We start from the raw sequence: 19,311 nt of genomic DNA, 5'->3' as shown, positions 1-19,311 counted from the left end.
CACAGAATTATGCTTTTAACTTTGATTTTCTAGCTAATTATAGTGAGTCCAGTGGTTGAACAAAAAATGTTTTCGCTGTACATAGCTTATATCATGTGTTTGAAAATTCATTCTTGAGATCTGCACATCACTGGCAAGGTTGATATTTATTGTCTATCCCTAAGTGCCTCTGAGAAGGTAGAGGTGGGCTGCCTTCTTGAACTGATAATTCTTTGTCATGATTTTCTTGACTTTAGAACACTGTAAACTATAGAACTATAAAGGCTATCTGTCCCATGTGTCTGTGCCACTCCTTTGCTAGATCAATGCAAATTCAATTCCCTGACCTGCTCATGTTCTGCCCTTATAGCCTTCTAACTTCCTCTTTGTCAAATATTTAGCCAATTTTTCTCTTAAAAGAAGTAATGATTTCCCCTTCAACTGCCTGCCAAAGCAAAGCAAAGTCCCTTTAAAAAGAAATTTATCCTAATCTTTCTCCTCACTCCGTGATAATTTTAAATTGATAACCTCGTGCCATTGACTCCCCATGGAGAAGAAATAGCCTTTCCCTATTCTCTATCAAAACGCTTTATAATTTAAAAAATCTCTATCAAATTTCCTTAATCCTCACTGCTCCAGTGAAACTAGTCTCATTCTGCAATTGCCATATCTGGCATCATCCTGGTAAAGGAACATTCAGTTTTTTTTTAATGGCTTTAATATCCTTTTGTTAATGGGGTGCTCAAAACTGATTGCAATACTAACTGTGGCTGAACCAATGTTTTGAATAAATTTATAATTGCCTTTTTAAACTATCCCCTATTTGTAATACCTAAAATTTATTGACTTTTTTATGGCTTTATATACCCGGTTAGCTTTGAATTGGGAACTAAATTAATCCCTGGAGTTAAATTTAAAGACTTGACAAAAATTGACTCTGATTTAGTTGGTTGTAGAAGAGTCTGGAAAGAAGTTGCCTTTGCACATTGATAAAAACAAAAAACTGCGGATGCTGGAAATCCAAAACAAAAACAGAATTACCTGGAAAAACTCAGCAGGTCTGACAGCATCGGCGGAGAAGAACCATGTCAACCGTGTCCGGCCCATCTCCCGCGCATCCGCCCTCACGCCTTCTCCTCCCTCCCAGAAACATGATAGGGTCCCCCTTGTCCTCACTTCTCACCCCACCAGCCTCCGCATTCAAAGGATCATCCTCCGCCATTTCCGCCAACTCCAGCATGATACCACCACCAAACACATCTTCCCTTCACCCCCCCTGGCAGCATTCCGTAGGGATCGTTCCCTCCGGGACACCCTGGTCCACTCCTCCATCACCCCCTACTCCTCAACCCCCACCTATGGCACCTCCCCATGCCCACGCAAAAGATGCATCACCTGCCCCTTCACTTCCTCTCTCCTCACCGTCCAAGGGCCCAAACACTCCTTTCAAGTGAAGCAGCATTTCACTTGCATTTCCCCTAACTTAGTCTACTGCATTCGTTGCTCCCAATGCGGTCTCCTCTACATTGGAGAGACCAAACGTAAACTGGGCGACCGCTTTGCAGAACACCTTCGGTCTGTCCGCAAGAAAGACCCAAACCTCCCTGTCACTTGCCATTTTAACACTCCACCCTGCTCTCTTGCCCACATGTCTGTCCTTGGCTTGCTGCATTGTTCCAGTGAAGCCCAACGCAGACTGGAGGAACAGCACCTCATCTTCCGACTAGGCACTTTACAGCCTTCCGGACTGAATATTGAATTCAACAACTTTAGATCTTGAAATCCCTCCTCCATCCCCACCCCCTTTCCGTTTCTTCCCCCTTCCTTTTGTTTTTTCCAATAATTTATATAGATTTTTCTTTTCCCACCTATTTCCATTATTTTTAAATCTATACCTTTTATGCCCTGTTAGTCTTTCTACCCCACCCCCAGTAGAGCTGTACCTTGAGTGTCCTGCCATCCATTCTTAATTAGCACATTCGTTTAGATAATATCACCACCTTCAACACCTCTTTGTTCTTTTGTCTGTGACATCTTTTGATTATCTGCTCCTACCACAGCTTGCTTGTCCCTACAACCACAACCACCGCCCCCACCACTTCTCTCCCCCCACTTCCACACCCCCACCTTAAACCAGCTTATATTTCACCCCTCTCCTAATATTACTCAGTTCTGTTGAAGGGTCATGAGGACTCGAAACGTCAACTCTTTTCTTCTTCGCCGATGCTGTCAGATCTGCTGAGTTTTTCCAGGTAATTCTGTTTTTGTTTTGCCTTTGCACATTGTTCGTCAGGGAATGGAATGGGGCATGAAGAAGTCTAAAAGTAAACAGAAAATAACCTTAGTTGTAAAAAGAAAAAAAAGCTAAAGGATGTGCTTATTTTAACAGCATTGCCAGTGGCGCCAGTGAATTTCAGAAACAAGTCAGCAGAAGAGGAGATTATTTCTGTTTCGCAGAAAGATACAGCTCAGTTTGTTGCTGAGATTTCTGTTAGAGCTGCAAAAGTAACCTGGACAAAAGATGGCAAGGAGATCAAGTCTAGCAAGAAGTATGAATTTCAAACTTTGGATCAGCGCCGCATCTTGAAGGTCAACAATGTAACTTTAGAAGATGCTGGGATTTACGAATGTGTTTGTGATGGCAATAAAATGTCATTTCAGCTCTATGTAAAGGGTGTGTATGATGCTAAGCATTTACCAGTAAATGTGCATGTCATCTCAAAGCTGGAGTTTTAGTGCCAATTAAATTAAGGTGTGGATAGTTAAAATATTGTGCAATATAAAATCAATTAATTAATTTGTTATGTTCATTTAAAAGATAACATCATTAGTGTTAGGGAAAGCCATCTTAAATCAAAAAGGACTGTACCAGAGCTGTCAAAATCATTTAGGATTAGGAAATCAAACTGATAATTAACTCATTTAAACATGAAGTTTTGGATTTGTTTTTATGAGTGACTTACACAAAATTGGATTTCATTTTTAAGCCAAAATGAGTGTTCATCAGTTTCAATGAGTGACATTAGGCACCATTATAGTAACCTTAAGTTTATTTCACTCAATTAAACTATGACGTCTGAAATTGAATGGGCCAGATTGCCTAATATTTTGACACAAATGTTTATAATTTCTTAGAGTCACACCAATGCTATGATTTTTGTTTTGTTACCAGTGGAAAGAAAATTTCTTCCCCCATTTCCCCACTTCTCCGTCACCAATTTTTCCTCTTTCACAGAATCACAGAATTATTACAGTGCAGAAGGAAGCCATTTGGCCCGTCGTGTCTGCACCGGTTCTCCAAATGAGCAATACACCTACTGCCATTCCCCCACCTTCTCCCCGTAACCCTGCACATTCTTCTTTAACAGTCTAATTCCCTTTTGAATGCCTTGATTTGAACCTGCCTCCACCACACTCTCAGGCAGCGCATTCCAGACCCCAACCACTTGCTGCGTGAAGTTTTTCCTCATGTTCCTTTTGCCCCTTTTGCCAATTATTTTAAACCTGTGCTTTCTTGTTCTCGATCGTTTCATGAGTGGGAACAGTTTTCCCCTATCCACTCTGTCCCGACCCCTCATGATTTTAAATACTTCTATCAAATCTCCTCTCAGTCTTTTTTTCTCCAAGGAAAGTAGTCCTATCTCCTCCAGACTTTCTTCATTGCTGAAGTTCCTCTTCCGTGGAACCATACTTGTGAATCTTTTCTGCATTCTTCCAATGCCTTCACATCTTTCTTAAAGTGCGATGCCCAGAACTAGACACAATACTTCAGCTAAGGCTGAACTAGTGTCTTATACAATTTCAATATAACCTCCTCACTCTTATACCTTATGCCCCTATCAATAAAGCTTAGGATGCTGTATGCTCTATTAACTGTTCTCTCAACCTGTCCTGCCACCTTCAATGAATTATGCACATATACACCTAGGTCCTCTTTTCCTGCACCCTCTTCAAAGTTGTATCCTTTATTTTGTATTGCCTGTCCATGTTCTTCCTACCAAAATGAATTACTTCACATTTTCCTGCATTGAACTTCATCTGCCATTTGTCCACCCATTGCACCAACTTGTCTGTGTCCTTCTCTGAAGTTGTACACTGTCCTCCCACACTTCACAACGCTTCCAAGTTTTACACCATCGGCAGATTTTTAAATTGTGCCCTACATCAAGGTTTAGGTCGTTAATATATATTAGGAAGATCAAGAGTCCCAACACTGGCCCCTGGGGAACTCTATTTCATCCTTCTTCCAGCCTGAAAAACCATCCATTAACCACTACTTTCTGTTTCCTGTCACTCAGCCAATTTTGTTTTCATGTTGCTATTTTCTTTTTTATTCCATGAGCTATATCTTTGCTCACAAGTCTGTTGTGTGGCATTATATCAAATACCTTTTCGAAATCCGTGTTTCTTTATTCTTTGATGGGTTGTGGGTATCGCCAGCAAGGCCAGCATTTGTTGCCCATTCCTAATTGCCCTTGTACTGAGTAGCTTGCAAGGCCATGGAAGAGGGCAGTTAAGAGTCAACAATATTGTTGTGGGTTTGGAGTCACGTGTAGGTCAGACTGGGTAAGGATGGCAGATTTCCTTCCTGAAAGGATATTAGTAAACCAGCTGGGTTTTTACAACAATCAAATGATAGTTTTATGGCCACCTCAACTGAGACTAACTTTATATTCCAGATTTATTAACAGAATTTCCAGCTGCCACAATGAAATATGAACCCATGTCCCTAGAGCATTAGCCTGGGCCTCTGGATTACTAGTCCAGTGACATTACCACTACACCATCATCTCTCCAGTGTACACTGCATCAACAGCATTGCCCTCATTAACCCTCTCTGTTACCTCTTCAAAAAACTCCAGCAAGTTAGTTAAACACAATTTTCTCTTAAGAAATCCACGCTGGCTTTTCTTAATTAACCCGGATTTTCCATGTAACAATTAATTTTGTCCCAAATTATTGCTTCTAGAATTTTCCCCACCACTGAAGTTAAACTGAATGACCTGTAGTTGCTGGGCTTATCTCTACACCCTCTTTTGAACAAGGGTGTAACATTTGCAATTCTCCAGCCTTCTGGAACCATCCCCGAGTCTAAGGAAGACTGGAAAATTATGACCAATGCATCATTTGTAATTTCCACTCTCCTTTCCATCAGTATCCTTTCACCCTCTACTCTCATTAGGACTATGTTTTCACAAATAGCTGTGACATTTCATGTACCTGCCATTTTTCGTGTGGGAATATATATTCTCCAAGAATGCCTTGATCTGGTATTAGTTCTTTAATCACATATTGAAAACAAACAAGCGTATTTTAATTTTTTTTTACTAACTTTTTTATTTCCCCATATTAGAGACTTCTCACTTTTTTAACAAAGAGAAAGTGGAACGCACTATTACTACTGTGTTTGGAGAGAAAACAGAGTTCTTTATTGAGACTGTTGACACCCATACCAAAGTACAGTGGTACAAGAATGGTAAAGAAATCAAGCAAACAAAAAAGTTTACAAAAGAAAGCAAGGGAAAGCAACAAAGGCTTCTTATTTCAACTACAACAAAAGAGGATGAAGGCACTTATGCATGCAAGTGCGGAGAAGACACTATAAGCTTTGATTTAAAAATCATAGGTAGGTATAATTTGTCTTTCAGGACCAGCCTGTATCCTTTGAAAACCAAGGAGAACTGGCATAGATGCTAAAGTTATGGCCAGTGACCGTCAGAGCCCGTATGGAAATTCAACTTTGTGTTAAAAAGTCTATATTTTTATGCCAAAAATGCTGAGTGTTGTAGGACTACCAGCAACAACCCATAAGTTAGATTATCAGACAGTAAAAACACATGTAACTTAAGTAATAGATGGGAAAGTTATTGAATTCATAAAGCTTATGATAAAGAATTATTAACATGACAGCTGAGTGGTTAAATGCACTACCTAATATGATATGTAAGGATTGAGGCTTGATCCAGGGGGTCTGAGTGAATTAATGTCAACCAATACATTGCATAGATGCTACAGATGGCTTCAGTGCTCCTGGATTAGTCAAGGAAAAAAATCACGAGAGTTCTCAGTCCTGTTTACATTCTTTATTTATCTGTCTGTCCATATCAACAATTTACCTACCTATCCCAAAAGGGAAAAACAATAAAACTTGGGAAATGACTGGTACTGGTCCGAACTGTTGTTCTATACCTTAAAATGGAACCAGTTCAGACCAGTACCAGTCATTTCCGGGTTTTACTGGTTTTATCTATATCTCTATCAACCTGTCTGTCTCTATTTCTCTTTGTCTCTATCTCTCTCTCTCTCTCTCTCTCTCTCTCTCTCTCTCTTTCGGCTGGAAAGTATATGTGTATGGATATTAGCTGAAGGGAGGTTTGAATTCAGCTATAATCCTCCACAGTCATATACTTACTGTCTCAGTTCAATCCAAACAGGGATTGATTTTTGGCTGAAGTTTCAGGGCATTTGGTATGTGGAACCATACTTCATAAAATATCAGTATGTTTTGGAATGGGGAAGACAATCAGGAACAATGGGCAGCATTTTTCGGATGATGGAGTATCCTATCCTGCCACGGAAAAGGTTGGTGGAGAACACATCCCCACCGATGTCAGCTGCCCCTCAGTTATATAACACTCCAAGGAGCGTTAAGTGGCTGGAGATGGGACTTTCACCCCTCACCCAGGAGGAAATCCTGCCTAAGAGAGCTGCTGGCCACTCAGATTTGTTGGCAGCTCTGTAGTCTCAACAGCACCACTGGGAGCAGTGGCCACTGCCGGGACTATAGGCTGTCCGCAGATTCTAAGTGTCAGCCCAGGACCAGGTAAGTGTGAGGGTCTCATGCCAGGGACAGTAGGGGAATCCCTAAGATGTGGTTGGGGGGAAAGGGGGGTGTAAGAAATTGGGGCCTTTAATAAGCTGTATTTTATACGATTTTCTAAGCAGCATTGATTGCCTCTTTCTAAACACTTTGACCTCTGAACAGTCTTCAGAAACAGCAAGGTCAATTAGTTCAGACTGCCTTTTTCAGATTCCTGAGTTGTTAGATGGCGTCCTGTGCACCCCCTTATCTCTCAAGTGTTTAGAAAAGACCTAGATATGACCCTCAGCAAGATGTAAACCAAAAAACCGACCACTAGTGGGGTGACGCACAGTAGGGGTGGTGACCACCCTGACATTTTGGGTACCTGTCCTGTATCCATTGGTCAGAATAGTTGGATAGATGATTGACACTAAGTAAGCTACCAGCCCCCCCAAAAAGAGTATATAGATTGGTGTCATACTGTTGGTAGGGAGCTGAAGTGCTGATGAGGTGGCAGTGCTCATTGGGCACTTCTTCAGATGGAAGATGAACCAGAGGAGGAAGAGGAAAATTGAGGGAGAAGTTTCCTAACACTTCAACTAGAGAATGGAATGCTGTTATCATGAGCTGTTATGGGTCGTATACTTTGTTTTCTGTCTAATTAGATAACGTATTATATCTAAACTGTTGTTTCTTAATAAATCCAATAAACTATCTTAAAATTACATTCTAATAGCCGACTGCCTATTCAGGTACCTGTGGGCCTGAATCCAGAAATCGTACACATCACCACGCACACTCATCGATGTCGGCTGCCCTACAGCTAAATAACACTCCATGGAGTGGCTGGAGATGGGACTTTTGCCCCTCACCCAGGAGGAAGCCCTCCCTAAGAGAGCTGCCGGCCATGCAAATTTGTTGGCAGCTCTGTAGTCCCTGCAGCACCACTGGGAGCAGTGGCCACTGCTGAGACTATAGGCTGTCCCCAGATTCTAAGTGTCAGAGCCCAGGACCAGGTAAGTGTGAGGGTCTCAGGGCAGGGACAATAGGGTAAGCCCTAAGAAGTGGTTGTGGGGGAAGGGGTTGGTGAAGGGGTGGGGTCATGTCGGAAAGACAAGGTGGGGATAACCAGAACCTGGGGTGGGGGACAGAGACCTTGCTTGGGTTCTCCTGCTTGGGAAATGAGTAGGCACCCGCAACTCCTGGTGGAAAGTGGCCTTTAAGTGGCCATTAATTGGTGGCTCAAATGCAGCCAGCAAAATGCGCTGTTATAGAATGACTGCCGCCAGGATACTGGATATGAACCTGTCCCAATATGGCATCCAGCACTATTCACCTCACAAGCTCTAAAGTCACCCTTAGCACCCAAAAAGGGTGCGCTAATGAGCCTAATTTCTTACCCAGTGGCCAGGGTTTTCTGTGCCCGCTAGCATCAGGCATGCTTGGTGGCGTGAGCAGACAATTTGGCGAGGAGGCCAAAAATCGGTTTCAGGATGTCATGAAACTGGTTTGCGATCGCCCCGTCAGCCCGTTGACGGCAGGCCACGTTTCTCGTCTTCGGACATCGGGAACCTCATTATAATACCTATTCATATCATTATAAAGCCAACCTGCTGGACTCATCCCTCCCCGCTGGATTGTCTGCCATTCCCACCGACGTGTTTCCCAACAGCATATATAAGGCGTGCACTTGGTTAGCTGCACTTTGCTCAGGACTTCAAGGTTTGTGTGTCTACCTTGCTTCGGTTAGCACTCGCAGTCATCAGCGCCAAGCTTCACAGACAGAACCGCATCACTTTTAGGGGGGCTCACGGACAGGTCTGTAACTACCAGATCAACCATACGTAGGTGGATTTTCAACAGCTGCAGGGCTAGAGCTTGTTTGGGGAAGGGGGAGAAGTGGCCTCAGGCAAGGGAAGACGCTGCAGGACGAGGGGATCCCAGGATGTGTGGGGGCACATGTTGATCTGTGTAAGTGGCCTCAAGATCATAAGGTCAGAAGTAGGGATGTTTGCTGATGATTGCACAATGTTCAGCACCACCTGTGACTCCTCAGACACTGAAGCATTCCATGTCAAAATGCAGCAAGACCTAGACAATATCCAGGCTTGGGCTGACAAATGGCAAGTAACATTCTTGCTACATAAGTGCCAGGCAATGACCATCCCCAACAAGAGAGAATCTAACCATCGCCCCTTGATGTTCAATGGCATTACCATCATTGAATCCCCCACTATCAACAACCTGGGGCGGGGGGTTACCAGTGACCAGAAACTGAACTGGACTAGCCATATAAATACTGTGGCTCTAAGAGCAGGTCAGAGGTTAGGAATCCTGCAACGAGTAACTCACCTCCTGACTCCCCAAAGCCTGTGCATCATCTACAAGGCACAAGTCAGGAGTGTGATGGAATACTCCCCATTTGCCTGGATGAGTGCAGCTCCTACAACACTCAAGAGGCTTGGTACCGTCCAGGACAAAGCAGCCTGCTTGATTGGCACCACATCCACAAACGTTCACTCCCTCCACCACTGATGCACAGTAGTAATAATGTGTGCCATCTACAAGATGCACGGCAGGAATTCACCAAGGCTCCTTCGACAGCACCTTCCAAACCCACGACCACTACCATTTAGAAAGACAAGGGCAGCAGATAGATGGGAACACCATCACCTGGAAGTTCCCCTCCAAGTCATTCACCATCCTGACGTGGAAATATATCGTTATTCTTTCACAGTCGCTGGGTCAAAACTCTGGAACTCCCTAACAGCACTGTGGGTGTACCTACACCACATGGACTGCAGCGATTCAAGAAGGCAGCTCATCGCCACCTTCTCAAAGGCAAGTAAAGATGGGCAATAAATACTGGTCCAGCCACATCCCATGAATGAATAAAAAAGATTGAGGGCTGAGAAGACAGTCTCCAGAGGAGATGAGTCCAGATTGAGGGTATGTTTGTGAGAATGGGCAGTGATGTCCCTTGAGCTGAGTGAGAGATACCAGTGAATGTGTGATGGGCTAGAGTGCGTGGGTTTAGAGTGATGAGAAGGTTGCCATACCCTGGTTGCATGGATGAGATCATTCACCCTCTATCTGCATTGGATGACCAACCTCTTTGCAGCATTGGCACTGATCACCACTGCCATCGCTTACCAAGATGGAGTGGTAATGTTGCTGCTCCTCCTGCGGCCAGAGTAGGGGTAGAGGACATCATGGTGGGCCTCCACGGCATCCAAAAGGCGCTCGAAGGCTGCAGCCTTTTTGCCTTTTGGGGCCATGCCTTATTTGCTGCAGTCCTGGGCTGGAAGCGGCTGTATTTCAAATGTGGTACCTGGCATGATGAAGCGGTGAGGTGATGGCGTGGCAGGTGAATCGGAGCCTCCCCGCCATCGAAACAGCGTGTATCCTGGGAATGCATAGTTAATGTGGCGGGTTTGGGACGATATGGCGTGAAAAGCCGCCATTGCGGCTGGTGGGCAAAACTTTGTTTTCCTGCTTGCTACCGCACTTAGTGCAAATCTGGGATGATTCTACCCAATGTGTTCTACCCTCTTTACCTATGTCTTGTAATCTCATGGCAATATCAGCTCAAGAGTTAATGGAAATGTGGTACTATTTTAATTTCTGTCTATCTACATAGCTGTAGAATCCTAATGTTGGTTTGTTTTGTGACTGTTGTTTGAAATATAAATATTTGTTTATATACTTGTTTTAGTAGAGACTCGTAGTACAGATATCTGGTGCTGTATTATTTTTGCCAGTGCTTGTGTCAGGAACCTATTATCACTTAAGCCGCAACAAGGTTTTGGCGATGTTATAATTTAAGAATTAAAGTAGGAACGTCCAAGCTTATACTAGCACAGTCCAACCTTAATGCTGGGGTCTCAAAGCTAAAATCAGCACCCTTCCAACATCCAAACCATGGCTTACAAGGGAAATTAGAGATAGTATTAGATGCAAAGAAGAGGCATACAAATTGGCCAGAAAAAGCAACAGACCTGAGGATTGGGAGCAGTTTAGAATTCAGCAAAGGAGGACCAAGGGATTGATTAAGAAGGGGAAAATACGAGAGTAAGCTTGCAGGAAACATAAAAACTGACTGTAAAAGTTTTTATGGGTATGTGAAATGAAAAAGATTGGTGAAGACAAATGTAGGTCCCTTACAGTCAGAAACAGGGGAATTTATAATGGGAAAATAAAGAAATGGCTGACCAACTAAATACATACTTTGGTTCTGTCTTCACAAAGCAAGACACTTGCTTATCAGAATATATCAGAAATGTTGGGGAACACAGGGTTTAGTGAGAGGGAGGAACTGAAAGAAATCAGTATTAGTAGGGAAATGGTGTTGGGGAAATTGATGGGATTGAAGGCTGATAAATCCCCGGGGCCTGATAATCTACATCCCAGAGTACTTAAGGAAGTGGCCCTAGAAATAGTGGATGCATTGGTGGTCATCTTCTGAGATTCTATAGAGTCTGGAACAGTTCCTACAGATTAGAGGGTAGCTAATTTAATCCCACTATTTAAAAAGGGAGGCAGAGAGAAAACAGGGAATTATAGACCAGTCAGCCTGACGTCGGTAGTGAGGAAAATTCTGGAGTCCATTATAAAAGATTTAATAGCTGAGTACATGGAAAACAGTGGTAGAATTGCACAGAGTCAGCATGGATTTACGAAAGGGAAATCATGCTTGACAAATCTACTGGAATTTTTTGAGGATGTAACTAGTAGAGTTGATGAGGAGGAGCCAGTGGATTTGGTTTATTTGGACTTTCAGAAGGCTTTCGACAAAGTCCCACATAAGAGATTGGCGTGTAAAATTAAAGCGCATGGGATTGGGAGTAGTGTATTGAGATGGATAGAAAACTGGTTGGCAGACAGGAAACAAAGAGTAGGAATAAACAGGTCTTTTTCCGAATGGCAGGCAGTGACTAGTTGGGTACCGCAGGGATCGATGCTGGGACCCCAGTTATTCACAATATATATTAATGATTTAGATGAGGTAATTAAATGTAATATCTTCAAATTTGCAGATGACATAGAGCTGGGTGGGAGGGTGAGCTGTGAGGAGGATGCAGAGATGCTTCAGTGTGATTTGGACAAGCTGAGTGAGTGGGCAAATGCATGGTAGATGCAGTATAATGTGAATAAATGTGAGGTTATCCGTTTTGGTAGCAAAAACAGGAAGGCAAATTATTATCTGAATGGCTATAAATTGAGAGAGGGGAATGTGCAATGAGACCTGGGTGTACTTGTACATCAGTCGCTGAAGGTAAGCATGCAGGTGCAGCAGGTGGTAAAGAAGGCAAATGGTATGTTGGCCTTCATAGCCAGAGGATTCGAGTACAGGAACAGGGATGTCTTGCTGCAATTGTACAGGGCCTTGGTGAGACCACACCTGGAATATTGTGTGCAGTTTTGGTCTCCTTATCTGAGGAAGGATGTACTTGCTATAGAGAGAGTGCAGCGAAGGTTTACCCGACTGATTCCTGGGATGGCGGGACTGACATATGAGGAGAGATTGAGTCGATTAGGATCATATTCGCTGGAGTTCAGAAGAATGAATGGGTATCTCATAGAAACCAATAAAATTCTAACAGACTAGACAGGGCCGATGCAGGAAGGATGTTCCCGATGGTGGGGGAGTCCAGAACCAGGGGTCACAGTCTGAGGATATGGGGTAAACCATTTAGGACTGAGATGAGGAGAAATTTCTTCACCCAGAGAGTGGTGAGCCTGTGGAATTCATTATTGCAGAAAGTAGTTGAGACCAAAACATTGTATGCTTTCAAGAAGGAGTTAGATATAGCTCTTGGGGTGAAAGGGATCAAAGGGTATGGGGAGAAAGCGGGAGCAGGTTGTTGAGTTGGATGATCAGCCATGATCATAATGAATGGCGGAGCAGGCTCGAAGGGCCGAATGGCCTACTCCTGCTCCTAGTTTCTATGTTTCTGTTTCTAAATCTGGTATGCCAAACTTAATTCATATTCCAAATGCAATGCTGAGTTGTCAAAACCAATACCAGCATACACCAGCACTAATAGATCTTTTTCCAGCCTAGTTATATTAATTTCGGTATGTCAGAGGTGCTAACAGGGAAATTTGTTTTTCTGTTAAGAGTCTGTATTAAACTAAATATTAGTACCTGTTGCGATTTCCAGTCAGTTTGATTTAAAGTGTCAATTGTAATGGTAATGTGCAGATGCAGGTGTGAAGTTCATAAACAAGCCTAAAACTCCTCCAGAAATCATAGCAGTAGCCTCAGAAAGTTTAGAACTGTCTTGTGAGATGTCACCAGCTAGTGCTGTGGTCGTGTGGAGAAAGGATCAAAAAGAGGTTAAACAGGACCAGAGGATAACCATCATCTCTCAGGGAACACAACGCAATCTTGTCATCAGAAAAGTGCAGCAGAGCGACCAAGGAAACTACACCTGCATATCTAATGATGACAGCCTAACATTCCAAGTTAAGATCAAAGGTAAAAGTAAACTTGATTGCTGCTTTTGTGATAGTGACAAGCTATTATTACAGCAGCACCTTGCATTGATAAAGCACCTTCAATGTGGTAACAGGTTCCAAGGTGCTTCTTAGAAGTGTGATCAAACAAAATTTGACACTGAGCCACCTAAGGAGATGTTACAGCAGATGATCATAAACTTGGTCAAAGAAGTAGGTTTTAAGGAACACCTTAAAGGAGAAAAGAGAAGCAGAGAGGTGAGGAAAGGAGGTTTTAGGAGGGAATTTCAGAGCTTAGGGCCCAGGCAACTGAAGGCATGGCTGCCAGTTGTGGAGCAATTAAAATTGGGGGTTTACAAGAGACCACAATTGGAGGAGCACAGATATTTGGGAGGATTGTCGAGCTGAAGGAGATAACTGTGTTATGGATAGGTGAAACAAAGGAAGGATTTGAAAACAAGGATGAGAATGAGACAATGTAATAGAAACATAGAAAATAGGAGCAGGAGTAGGCCATTCGGCCCTTTGAGCCCGCTCCGCCATTCATTATGATCATGGTTGATCATCCAACTCAATAGCCTGCTCCTGTTTTCTCCCCATATCCTTTGATCCCTACGCCTTGAATGGAGCAATAGGTGATCTTTAAGGATGGTATGTATGATCTTTAAGGTGATATGTGACCTATTAGGGACAAAGAGGGTGACATATGCTTTGCAGCTTAGGGCAAGATTTGAATATTTAACGAGTACTTTGTATTTACTAAGGATGAGGATGCTAAGAAAGCATCGGTAGAAGCGAGAAGGTAGAAGTAATGAATAAGATGAGGAGGTAACAGAGAAGGTTGATAAGGGCAATGCTATTGTTGTGTATATGGATTTTCAGAAGGCGTTTGAAACAGTGCCACACAACAGACTTGTGAGCAAAATTCTGGCTCATGGAACAAAAGGGAAAGTGGGCACTTGGATAAGAAATTGGCTCAGTGACAGGAAACACAGAGTAGTGATAAGTGGTCGTATTTCAGATTGGAGGAAGGTCTGGAGTTCCCCAGGGATCAGTGTTGGGTCCCTTGCTCTTCTTGATATATATTAATGACCTAGACTGTGGAGTGCAGGGCATGATTTCAAACTTTGCGAATGACATGAAGATTGGAAACATTCTCAACTGTGATGAGGATAGTCTTGAAGGACATAGGCATGTTAGTGGATTGGACAGACAAATGGCACATGAAGTGCAATGCAGAAAAGTGTGAGGTGATTCATTTTGTCAGGAAGAATGTGAAGAGACAGTATAAAATAAAGGGAGAAACTCTAAAGGAGGAGGAACAAAGGGACCTAGATGTGTATGTACATGAGTGATAGAAGGTAGCAAAGCATTTTGAGAGAGCTGTTAATAAAGCATATGTTATCCTAGGTTTTATTAATAGGGGCATTGAGTACAAGAATAAGGAGGTTATATTAAACTTGAATGTCATGAAAATATAATTTTCATAATATTATTGTGATTTATTGTAAAAGTGGGTTAATGTGGGATTTTGATTAGTTTGTGTGTGTGTGGGGGTGCGGATTTAAGTGAATTTGAGACAGCTAGTCTGGAGTTTTTGAGTGATCAAATGGAAGCTAGGTTTGAAATGCTAAATACGTAAACATGGTTGAAGGTTTGGAATGTGAGGTGTGAGGAACATTTACATTTTTAGATAAACCAGTGTAGTGAATTTCAAAGAGATGGTAAGGTGTTACACAAAGCCATAATAGGTTAAGCCAAACAGTATGTTTATTTTTCCCAAAGGTTACTGATAATATGAGTACTATGGAAGATTTATATTATGGAAAAAGTAAAGTTGCAAAGACATATTGGAACAATGGAATTTGTTTTGAAGAGGGAGAAACATGTATAAAGGAGATGAGGTTATGTGTAAGGAAGAAGCCATTCTAAGATCTAACAAGTGTGAAAAGCCTCCAGCCTCTAGGTATCAAGTTGCTGTCTAAAGGAACCAAAGCTAAGAAAACTCACTGTGAATATCACTGTCCAGGGTGTTGTGTAGCTTTGCCTGGGTTTGTTAAAATCTATTTTTGTTTTACTGTTGCCTTAATGCAGGTGTAACTGGGAGTCAGATTAATTTGGGGAGCTAGGAGTAATCATAGTTGTAATTTGTAGACCTATGTATGTGCTTAAACCCTTTTCTCTTATTAATAAATGTTTAATTTAGTTTTGTGAGAAAACCTCTAAGATTCGGTGGACTTATTACTACTGAATTCAAGGCATGGATCTCGAAATTAAATACAAATTGCAAAAAAGAGTTGTGGCAGCTGTTTCAAGTTTCCCTCTGGGATTTGAGCAACTCAGCATTTACCATCTGCTGTGCTATAACATGTATAAGACATTAGTTAGGCCTCATCTGGAGTAGTGTGTCCAGTTCTGGGCGCCATACTTGAGGAAGGATGTAAAGGCATTGGGAAGAGTACAGAGGAGATTCACAAGAATGATTCCAGGGATAAACAACTGTAGCTATGAGGATAGATCGGAGAGGTTGGATCTGTTTTTCTTGGAGAAAAAAAGGCTGAGAAGAGACTTCATTGAGGTATTCAAGATCCTGAGGGGTATGGACAGGATTAATAGTGAGAAGCTGTTCCCACTCAAGAGTACATCAAGAATTAGAGGGCACAGATTCAAAATAATGGGCAAAAGGAGTAGAAGTGATATGAGGAAATTTTTTTTCACCCAGAGGGTGGTTGGACTCTGGAACGAACTTCCTGAAAGGGTAGTGGAGGCAGGTTCGTTTGAGGTATTCAAGAAGGAATTTTGAAAAGAAGAATGTGCAAGGTTATGGGGATGAGCCAGGATTAGGTAGAATGCGCTTTCTGTGAGCCAGTGGAGACTCGATGGGTCGAATGGCCTCATTCTGCACTGGACAGATTCTGAGATTCTGTAATAGGAAGGATATACTGGAAAGGCTGACTATGATTAGAGTGGATATATCATCAGGTTCGGATGACTACATCTCAGTTGCTAAAGGAAGTGGAGGTAACAGAAGGACTTGCCTTAATCTTTCAATCTTCCCAGCGCGGATTTGTAAAAGACAGATTGTGTTGGATTAATCCAATTGAATTTTTGTATGAAGGAACGGAGAACGTTGATGACGGGAATGCAATGGATGCTTTCTATATGGATTTTGAGAAAGCCTTTGACAAAGTACCACATAAAAGGCTGGTTAATAAAATTGAGGCTTCTAGAATAAGAGGACCAGTGTCAGCTTGGATAAGAAAATGACTTAAGGACAGAATACAGCAATTTGTGATAAATGGCTGTTTCTCAGACTGGAGAATGGGAGACAGTGATGATCCCCAAGGTTCAGTACTAGGATCACAGCTATTTTTGATACATATAAATGGAATAGCATTCTAAAAATGCTAAATAATCAAGGGGCAAAATGGGGGGAGGAAATAAATACAATAACTATCACAAGAGAAAAAGTACTAGGGAAACTAATGGGGCTAAAGGCCAATAAGTCTCCTGGACCTGATGGATTGCATCCTAGGATATTAAAGGAAGCAGCTACAGAGATAGTGGATGCACTGGTAGCAATCTTCCAAGAATCCTTAGATTCTGGAAAAGTTCCAGAGGATTGGAAAACTGCCAATTCAAGAAGGGAAGGAGACAAAAAACAGATAACTATAGGCCAGTTAGTTTAACATCCGTTATTAGGAAAATGTTAGCGTCTATTATAAAGGATATAATAACAAAGCATTTAGAAATGCTTAATATAATCAAGCAGAGTCAGCATGGCTGCATGAAGGGGAAATCATGCCTAACAAATTTGAGGAGGATAGATAAAGGGGAACCAGTAGATATATTTGGATTTCCAAGAGGCATTCGATAAGATACTGCACATGAGGCTACTTAATAAGATACGAGCCCTTGGTGTTGGGGGTAGTATATTAGCATGGATAGAGGATTGGCTAACTAATAGAGTTGGGATAAGGGGTCCTTTTTCAGGATGGCAACCCGTAACTAGTGGAGTGCCACAGGGATCAGTGCTGGCGCCACAATTATTTACAATATAAATTAATGACTTGAATGAGGGAAGTGAATGTACTATCATCAAGTTTGCAGATGACACAAAAATAGATAGGAAGGCAAGCAGTGAGGATGACACAAAGAGTCTACAGGGGAATATAGATAGGTTAAAGTGAATGGGCAAAAACTTGGCAGATGGAATATAATGTGGGAAAATGTGAGGTTATGCACTTTGGCAGGAAGAATAGAAAAGCAGAATATTATTTAAATGGAGAAAGACTGCAGGAAGCTGCAGCACAGAGGGATTTGGTATCCTTATGCATGAATCACAAAAATCTAGCATACAAGTTCAGCAGGTAATAGGGAAGGCAAATGGAATGTTGGCCTTTATTTCAAAGGAAATGGAGTGTAAAAATAGGAAAGTTTTGCTAAAACTATACAAGACCACACCTAGAATACTGTGAATCGTTTTGGTCCCCTTATCTAAGGAAAGATATACGGGCATTGGAAGTAGTCCATAGAAGGTTCAATAGGTTGATTCCAGGTATGCAGTGATTTTCGTATGAGGAGAGGTTGAGTAGGTTGGGCCTGTACTCATTGCAGTTTAGAAGAATGAGTGGTGACCTTATTGAAACATATAAGATTCTTAGGGGGCTTGACAGGGTAGATGCTGAGAGATTGTCTCCCCTTGTGGGAGAGTCTAGGACCAGGGGGCATAACCTCATGTAAGGGGTTGTCCATTTAAGACAGAGATGAGGAGGAATTTCTTATGTCAGAGGGTAGTTAATCTGTGGAATTCTTTACCACAGAAGGCTGTAGATGCTGGGTCGTTAAGTATATTCAAAGCTGAGATGGACAGATTTTTAATCATTAAGGGAATCAAGGGTTATGGGGAAAATGCAGGAAAGTTGAGTTGAGGATTATCAGATCAGCCATGACCTTATTGAATGGCGTAGCAGGCTTGATGGACCGAATGGCCTACTTCTGCTCCTAAGTCTTATGATCTTATGACTTGGACATTGTAACCTGGAGTAAAATTTCAAAATTTGCTGATGATAACTTATGACATGGCTGGTGATGTGTGCCAGGTGGACCAATCCACAAAAGAAACTTGGGCATGCTATCACAACAGTTTCGCAATTTATATTTATTATGAGAAGATGTGTGCATTGAATTCAGAAGTAATGAGTCCACTAAGACCTTTAGAGATTTTAAAAATTAAATTTAAATACTTATTAACAAAAGAAAAGATTTGAAGCAGATACATAGATTGCAGTTATTTAAAACTACAATAAATCATAAAATTGTTAAATAATCTAACTCCCAACTACACACCCGCTTTAAGGCAACAGTCCAAAATAGATTTTAAAAAGCATGCCATCAAATTACCACAGCACCCACTCAAGAGTGGAATTCCAAAGGCTTTTCTCCAACCTTAGTTACTGGACATAGCAGACTTTTGCAAAAATGGCTGGAGGCTTCTTCAAGGCTGTTTCACACACTCCTGTTAGATCTTCCATGGCCACCCAATATCAGCTTCCTGCCTTCTTTAAATATGTTTCTCTCTCTTTAATCTGTAAATTCCATTGTTCCATATGTCTTTGGAAATGAACTTTTCCTATAGTATAAAAATCTTTCATGTTGCCAATGTGATCTCTTTCCTTTTGGGAAAAATAAACTCACTGCTTGGCCTTGCTTATCTTACCAGTTGTAAACATCCTACCATCCCTTTGAAATCCAAACAACTTTCACTTGTCTAAAAATGCTAATTTCCTTCACACCTTATATGCTAAGACCTCGTCCATGTTTACTCATTAGCATTTCAAGTATTCTTCTACACCTAACTCCTTTTGATAATTTCAAGCTTGTGGTCTAGCTGACTCCATTTCAATTAACTTACACACAGACAGAACCATTCATACTCACCCGTATAAACTTAACTTACAATAAATCACAATAATATTGTGAAAATTATGATAGCTTTGTGACAATACCAAATTTGGAGGTGTGGCTGTCAGTCAGGGTGATACCAATCAACTGCAACAGGGCATTCATAG

At 41.8% G+C, this 19,311-nt stretch overlaps 1 protein-coding gene across 1 annotated transcript in view; it reads left to right on the top strand.

Moving 5' to 3' along the window:
- Positions 1-19,311, top strand: part of obscnb (obscurin, cytoskeletal calmodulin and titin-interacting RhoGEF b) — a 691,209-nt gene that overhangs the window by 64,168 nt on the left and 607,730 nt on the right. The window contains exons 6-7 of the mRNA XM_078536828.1: positions 2,369-2,653; positions 5,333-5,605. Coding sequence (XP_078392954.1) covers positions 2,369-2,653; positions 5,333-5,605 — 558 coding nt within the window. The remainder of the gene's footprint in view (positions 1-2,368; positions 2,654-5,332; positions 5,606-19,311) is intronic.

Source organism: Cetorhinus maximus, chromosome 3, assembly GCF_964194155.1.
Source record: "Cetorhinus maximus chromosome 3, sCetMax3.hap1.1, whole genome shotgun sequence".
In the NCBI taxonomy this organism is placed as follows: domain Eukaryota; kingdom Metazoa; phylum Chordata; class Chondrichthyes; order Lamniformes; family Cetorhinidae; genus Cetorhinus; species Cetorhinus maximus.
Note: the sequence above shows the minus strand (reverse complement) of the source record. Positions and strands in the feature narration are given on the sequence as shown.